The sequence below is a fragment of the Abramis brama genome (assembly GCF_963993115.1).
Source record: "Abramis brama genome assembly, chromosome: 4".
NCBI lineage: Eukaryota > Metazoa > Chordata > Actinopteri > Cypriniformes > Leuciscidae > Abramis > Abramis brama.
In genome coordinates this window covers 57,424,119-57,432,608 of record NC_139966.1, presented here as the reverse complement: position 1 = coordinate 57,432,608, position 8,490 = coordinate 57,424,119, and the positions used below count along the sequence as shown (strand labels likewise).

Here is an 8,490-nt window from a genome sequence, read left to right as displayed (position 1 = left end):
AAAAAAAATATAAAAAAATAAAAATAATTATATATATATATATATATATATATATATATATATATATATATATATATATATATATATAAAATAGTATTTTACTATTACATTTATTGTTAGAATAATTTTATTATAATCTTATATATATATATTCTTTTTAAAATATGATATATTATTTTTAATTATATAATAGATGTTATATTTATGTTGTATTATAATCTTATATATATATATATATATATATATATATATATATATATATATATATATATATATATATATATATACATAAATAATTTTAGATAATTTAATATATTAATATATTTACAATATTTTAAAAACATTTTTACACACATTTATACTTCAACTAATGATTGAAATATGATTTTTAAAGTCTGTAGGCTTGAGGTGCTTTAAATGACAAACGACACTGTGATTAAAGTGGGGTCAGTGCAGCCCGGGTTCAAAGGTCATGTCAGGGCCTATTAGGGTCAATGACCTTCAGTCACATGATCACGTCTGGTGCTTCAGCTCCACACAGACTGTATTGGGGTGTGTGTTGTAGCGGCTGCACTGGTTCTCCTCCAGAACCCGCACGCGTGGTGTGTGTGTGTGTGTTGTTGTTGTTCTGCAGCGTTTCTCACCTCGATCTGGTCTGTGGTCGCTGACTGATCTCTTCAGCTTCCTCTAGGTTTGTGAGCTCAGGAACTATTCTCAGAGCCGTTTCTTTGAAGCTAGCGAGTTAAGCTGCTCTTTTACAGTAATTAAACAACACTGAGGCTGAAAGTGTAGTTCTCTACACAACTAACAACAGACACACAACTACACTGACGCTATTTAGAGCCTGTATCTTTCAGACTTTTCTTTCAGATTATAGTCTTTAGAAAAATAAAAAAAGCAGAAGTGGCACAAAAAACTATGACCTCAGTATGATTTGAACTTGAACGTGTAAATATACACTGTTATATTTCTATATATACTATTATAACTAATAACACTGCATTGAAACCAGCGATTTAGAGCGGCATTTAATTATATACACTAATGTCCAAAAGTTTGGTGTCAGTAAGATTTCTCTAATGTTTCTAAAAGAAGTGTCTTATGCTCAGCTAGGCTGTGCATAACATTTGTTAGATCAAAAATACAGTAAAAATAGTGAAATATTATTTATTTATAACAGCTGTTTTTAATATGAAAATATGTTCAAATGTAATTTATTCCTGTGATCAAAGCTGAATGTTCATCATCATTACTCCAGTCTTCAGTGTCACATGATCCTTCAGAAATCACTCTAATATGATGATTTGATGCTCGAGAAACATTTATGATTATTATCAATGTTGAAAATGGTTTCGCTGCTTCATATTTTTGTGGAAACCGTGATCCATATTATTGTTCAGGATTCTTTGATGAATAGAAAGTTCAAAAGAACAGCATTTATTTGAAGCGGAATCTATTGTAACATTATAAATGTCACTTCTATAAATGTGCCGTCTCACTCACACACATACTCACACACGCACGCACGCACACACACACACACTCACTCACACACACACACACACACATACACACACACACACACACACACTCACTCGCACACACACACACACACACTCACTCGCACACATACACACACACACACTCACTCGCACGCACACATACACACACACACTCACTCGCACACATACACACACACACTCACTCGCACACATACACACACACTCACTCACTCGCACACATACACACACACTCACTCACTCGCACACATACACACACACACTCACTCGCACACATACACACACACACACACACACACTCACTCGCACACATACACACACACACTCACTCGCACACATAAATACACACGCACTCACTCGCACACATACACACACACACACACACACACACACACTCACTCGCACACATACACACACACACTCACTCGCACACATAAATACACACGCACTCACTCGCACACATACACACACATTCACTCGCACAGATACACACACACGCACTCACTCTTAACGGAACCTGTCGTGGAGGACCGAGACATTTGTTTAAACATGCTAGTCTTTTAATGGTGATGTCATGAAGCATCGCAGATAGTCGTCCACTGACACACACACACACACACACTACGAGATGAAGCGATCTTGCGTCCCGACGCCCGTTGTCGTTCACGAATCCCTCCGTCAAGCGGATGGTGCTGGAATGGTGTAATCTGAAGCCTCCGCCGCTGTCCTCGTCCCCGCAGTGACTCAGACACGAGCCGGAGGGAGCGGGGAATATTCACACGTCGAGCCGAACGCTTTGAGCAGTCAGACAGAAATGTGGCACGCTGGTGCCGGCGAGAAACCTCGGCTTCGTGTTAGAGTCACAGAGCAGTGTCTCTCGGAGGACTTCTGATCCGAGACGGTTACGCAACTCACTCCGTCTGCTTCCTGAACCATGCGTTACTTCGAGAGTTTACAGTATATTAAACCAGAACTGAGAACTCCATTAATCAGCGTCGTCTCAGGTGTGTGTGTGTGTGTGTGTGTGTGTGTGTGTGGGGTGGGTGGGGGGTGGGGTGGGGTTCTTGTCTAGCATCATATTTATTACAACAACCACCCACATCTAGTTATTTTTGCAGTTATAGTTCATACATATATTTGCTACTTGCATCCATGCAACATTTATTGTTTAATTTTTATTTATTTAAATATATAGATTTTTAAAATGCGATATTTTTTTTAATATGTATAATTTTTTTCACTTTGATATATTAATACACTATATATTTTAATATTACTATTTTAAATATATTTTGATACACTTTTTAACATATTTTTATATATATATATATATTAGTTAAACATATTTTACTTGATTGCACAGTTTCGCTTGAATTTATTTTAGAATTTTTTTTTTATTAATCTTAAATATAGAGTTTTTTTTTTTTATAAATCGTATTTTTTTAGTACAATAGATAAACTTCATAAATCAAAATACATTTACTTGAGAAGCAAAATGACTTGTTTTGTCTTGTTTTAATCATAAATTCACTTAAGTTTTCCCTTTGAATTAAGTTTACATTTCTGACCCCATTGGCATATTTTTCTTTCTAGTTTTAAGTATAAACTCACTTAATTGTGCTTCTCAATAGTGTATCTGTATCTTGTAAATGTATTTTGCTTTATGAATATTTAGATATTTGCACTGGAAAACAAGACAAAACATTATTTATTTATTTTTTTGCATTGTAGATGCAACTCTGAGTTCATTCTGACGCTCCTGTCTTTGCTGGTCAGATGCAGGTGTGTTTACAGGAACACTACATTTAGTTTTGTAATTAATGTCAATACCAGTGTATAGGTGAGCGCAGCATACACTAAAAGCAACAAAACTTTCATTGGCTCTAAAGAAATCTCATTGCAGTTTTTGTCCGTCACTGGAGGTTCATCTGATCAGCTTTCAGTGGATTTCAGTTTTTAGGGGAAAGTTCAGGTGTTTTTAAGTGATCCGTGTCACTCTGTCAGTCAGACGCTTCTGCTGCTGTTGGCTGATGCAACTCTACCACACAGTTACACTAGTAATCCTGTCTCTGGCCCCGCCCACATGTGTGTGTGTGTGTGTGTGTGATGAACTTTGCCCCAGTGTGAGCTGGTTCTCATGCTCTGAGCGGATCAGTTCGGGTCCTGTGACCTGCGCTCAGATCATTCACTCACCTGCTCCGGGTCCATTCAGACTGACTTCTGTGTGTGTGTGTGTGTGTGTGTGCGAGTTCATAACCGTAATATTAGTTCTCAAAGGAATTCCATTAAATCTAAATAGAAAATCATGTTCGTATATGAAGTTGTTTTCTTTTCATTTGTTTGGGATCCTCTGTAAAGCCGCCGGACGGCTGTTCTGGAGCTGAGTGTAATTTCATTTGGCGTCTGTGCAGCTTTAGCGTTTCAGGCGTTGAATATAAATATTATGTATTTTATCCTTGTCTAGAACTATATTATTACAACAACAAAAAATGGCCACATCATCTAGTTACATTTGAAATTATAGTTTATGCACACAATTGCTACTTGCATCCATACAAGAGTTATTGTTAAAAAATATTTATATAATTCAAAAATATTTTTTTTTTTAAATGTTATATTTATACTTTTCACTTTTTATTATATATATATATGTTTTTTAAATTTTATATACATTCAATAAATGTAAAAAAATATATAATGAATTATTTTTATTAATATAATACAAATATATAAAAGTTTTTTTACATCTAATGTTTAGTTAACAGTTTCTATTTTTATATTATATAATTTTTAATGTTTTTTTTAACATCTTTTAATCTATATAAATGTGCTTATATCCCTTTTTGCTCACAGTATTGTAAAATAGATTGTGTGATTTGATATATTTTTAATGATTGGTTTGTGTGTGTTTGCAGATCCGCTCGTCGGTCACCACGCTGTGTTTCGCAGAGAAAGAGTTCAGCTGGATACGACACTTCCTCATCGCTGCTGCGATTCTGGCCTTCAACAACCTCCTGGTGATCTTCGTGCCCACCATCCGAGACATCTTCGGCTTCATCGGTCAGTGGTTCTCCAGACAGCTCTGGTTAGCGGATGAAACTGTGACACGCGTGTGATATGTCCCGCTCTTCCTCCTGCAGGCTCGTCTGCGGCCAGCATGCTCATCTTCATCCTCCCCGCGGCATTTTACCTGCGGCTCGTCAAGAGTATACCGCTCAGATCTCCGCAGAAAATATCTGTACGTACACAAAATATATGTATGATTTGGTGTCTGTGCTATATCATAAAATAATGTAATATAATAATTTAAGAAGATGGCAACCACCAGAATTTTTTCATATGTTTTTCATAACATGTTATTTTATATATATATATATATATATATATATATATATATATATATATATATATATATATATATATATATATATATATATATATATATATTATTATTATTATTTTTATATATATATAAAATATATATATATATATATATTATATCTTAATATATTATATTTCTTATACTATATTTTGTATATAATTATATTATTTGAAGAAGACCACCAGAAAAAATAATAAATAAAATATCGATATGTTTTATATATTATGGTTTTCATAAATTATATTATATTTCTCATACTATATTATATGTGTGTGTGTGTGTGTGTATATGTATTGTGGTTGGTTATATTATATAATCTTTTTTGCATCCTCTTCATGATCAGCATATTATATTACATTACATTATTATATTACATTATTATATTACACTATATTATATTACATTATATTACATTACATTATATTATTATATTCTCTACAGGCAGCCATTTTCCTGGTGTTTGGCGTGTTCTTCATGTTCATCAGTTTGTCTCTGATCGCCTTGGACTGGATCCACAACCCGCCCGGCTCTAAAGGCGCTCACTAACCCCGAAGCCCTCGTCATCCCGGAGATCATCTCAGAACACACACCTCTCTCTCCCTCTCACAGCCCTCGCTTGTTGTTTTAAGTTCTCCTGTGTGTTTTCTCAGCACTCAGATCTCTGTGTTCTCAGAAAGATGTGAAGATGAATTCATGGAAAAGACGGTCCGTCGCTCTTTGTGAATGTGAAAGATGGAGAGAGAGATTGGTTCATCAAATAAGCACTTCTGGATTTTTATCAAGACATGCCAACAAAGTTTTCATAATCACGTTTGCCTTCATTAGCTGACTTTATTGGTCACTGATAGTTAGTTTGTTGAATAGTTCACTCAAAAAATGAAATTTAAGTCATCTTCTCATGTTTTGTGAGGTAAAGCTGGCAAAAACCTTGATATAAAACAATTGAAGGCAAGTAAAAGATGATGATTTTCATTTTTGAGTGAACTATTCGTTCAATATTATCGTTTGAATTATATTTCCTCTTTGAGAGAGGGGAAAAAGGTCCAATTATCAAATTTTTGTACCAAAATGAAGAGGAGGTTCCTCAACTTTTTCCTTCCAACTGATGCATAAACCAGATCCGCACAGCTGAACCAGACCGTGATGAGATTTCTGACCCGATTCTCTTCATCTCGAGGATTTTAAAGTCTTTAATCTCGTGAACTGAGTGTTGGGTCTCCTGAAGAATCTCAGTCTTGCACTCTCCGTCTCCTCGCATGCTCTTTCCCATCGCATTTTTCAAATGAAGATGAGATGTTTGAAGCGCCGAATGCCACACCAAAGGGGCAGTGCAGCGTTTTTACGAGAATCTGCAGACGCTTGTGGCCTCTGACTCATTAATTACAGTGAAATCACGCGCAGGCCCTGACCTGATGTTAAAGAGGACCTATTCTGCTTTTATTACATGTTCAGTTCATCTCTCTTTAGTGTGTAATGTTGCTGTTTGAGCATGAAAAAGAGAGTTCTTCTCTATATCAGTGTCAGTGTTTCTGAACTCCTGAAACGCCTCCATTGTAGTCTTGAGTTTCTTCCGGGAACGAACACGTCACAATATTCCTCATTTAAATAATTCATACGCAGAATAAAGAGGCGGGGCCTGGTTGAGTTAGTTAGTAGTGTGTTAAACTGGCGGTTATGGTAAGGGGCGGGACATTTCCCAAACACACTCGAAGCGCTCGACCAATCACAACACACTGCTCCAGCCGACCAATCAGAGCACAGTGTGCTTTCAGAAGGAGGGGCTTCATAGAGACAGGAAGTAAACAGAGCGTTACTGACAGACTGGGAAGATAGGAGCCGCAACAATGGAGAATATGAGGAAAATAATCAACATTCAAGCAGGAAAACCTGTTCTAGTAGAGAAACAACAACATCAAGACTTTGTAAAAGAGCATAACAAGGTCCTCTTTAACAGAACGTGAGCAAATAAGCTTGTATTGTCAATCCGAGACTGTGCCTTTTCCATCTTTCCGTGCTTTATCTGACGACACTGCCTTGCTGGAGAAAACCAACGACGTTTACAGAACCGAGACAGTCGCGTCTCCGTCTCCATCCGTGCTGAAACGGGTCTCTGCGTGCGCCGGTTCAGCCAAAGTGGACAATATTTAAAGATCCTTTGGTGATCTACTTACTCATAAAGCAGATATTTCAAATGAAATGGTATGATATTTTTGCATGTTTTAAATCATAAACATGGTCTTTTTGGACATTGTATATGCTTTGTAAATAGTGTTTTTCTTTTTGGAAGGGACGACACATCAGATGTTCACCGGTAGAGTTTTAGTATTATATTTTTAGATGTTGGTGCCATCATGCCTCTTTCTTTTGTAAATTTGTAGAAAAGCCATTGTATGTCTATTTTTCCTTCTCCATGGTTTTTATGGCGAACCGAAAAATGGAGTTGCATATTTTTTTTTTTTTTTTTTTTTTTTTTTTTGTATGTTACTTGATTAGTTATCAGCTGAAATGATACTGAGAGACTCAAAGATGAAAGTTTGGTCACATTTAACTTTTGAAAGCATCAGATTGTGCAGTATTTCTCTTCCACCGTTTACTTCTGCAAACCACGTATCAAACATGTCGGTAAGAGCGATGTGTTTTAAAGTCAACATGAAATGGATTTTAAGCATGTTTACGTGTTCCTGAACACTGCAGTCGGACTGCTCGTCTACAGCTCTGTGCCTGTCGCTTCCTTCAGGAAAAATTGAATGTACAAACTGTAACAGTTTACATGTATTTTGGTAATGTGAAATGAACTCAGTATCCCAGTATTTCTCTGGCTATCGATGAGCGTAGAGGAACAGTCGTGAGAAATGAGGCGAAACCTCGTCCGCTCACAAACTGCCATTTCAAACAATCGCTGAGCCAACGACAGCCAATCGGCTGCGACCTCCTGCGGCCTGACCAATCATGAGCTGCCACGTCACTGCGGGATTTTTTGTATCACTGAAGCTGTTTCCATATTATGTAACATGAAAAATAAAGAAATGTGAAACGACGTCACTCTTTGTGTTTTCACTGATGGAGAAAGTGTTACTGTAGTTCTGTTGAAAGAAAATATCACAAATTATGCTAACGAGAACAGAATATAATGCATCTCACTAAAATGTTCATAAATGCATTGTTTAAACAGTTATATTTGTATAATTACAGTAGTGGAACTTGATTATCATGAAGGCAACATTTCATTAAAATAATATAATTTAATTATTTTAATAGCCCATGTTGAATCATATTTCTGTGTGTGTGAGAGAGAGAGAGAGGGAGTGTGTGCATGTTTATATGATTTATGATGACATATAATTTGTATAATGGCATTGGTATGACACTGGTACAAGGAAAACGTGATTTATACGAGTCCTCGTATTAAAAAATGTCTAAAAAGCATACTAAACAATGTATTATTAAAAATGCAGAAGGTTGTGTGTGATGGAGGCTTATGGGTCGGGTTAGTGGAAGGGCACAGAATACAGTTTGTATATTCCAACAAATATAAAAACCATTGTGTCGGAATGTCCTCACAGTGAGAGAATAGGTAGAAAACCGTGT

The 8,490-nt window shown here is 36.1% G+C and overlaps 1 protein-coding gene across 2 annotated transcripts in view; it reads left to right on the top strand.

Moving 5' to 3' along the window:
• The window catches only part of slc38a4 (solute carrier family 38 member 4), a 29,805-nt gene extending 21,866 nt beyond the window's left edge, over positions 1 to 7,939 (top strand). For both annotated transcript variants that reach the window (XM_084111907.1, XM_084111906.1), the window contains exons 14-16: positions 4,436 to 4,580; positions 4,661 to 4,758; positions 5,344 to 7,939. In XM_084111907.1, coding sequence (XP_083968033.1) covers positions 4,436 to 4,580; positions 4,661 to 4,758; positions 5,344 to 5,448 — 348 coding nt within the window. In that variant the 3' untranslated portion in view covers positions 5,449 to 7,939. The remainder of the gene's footprint in view (positions 1 to 4,435; positions 4,581 to 4,660; positions 4,759 to 5,343) is intronic.
• Positions 7,940 to 8,490: the final 551 nt, after the last annotated feature.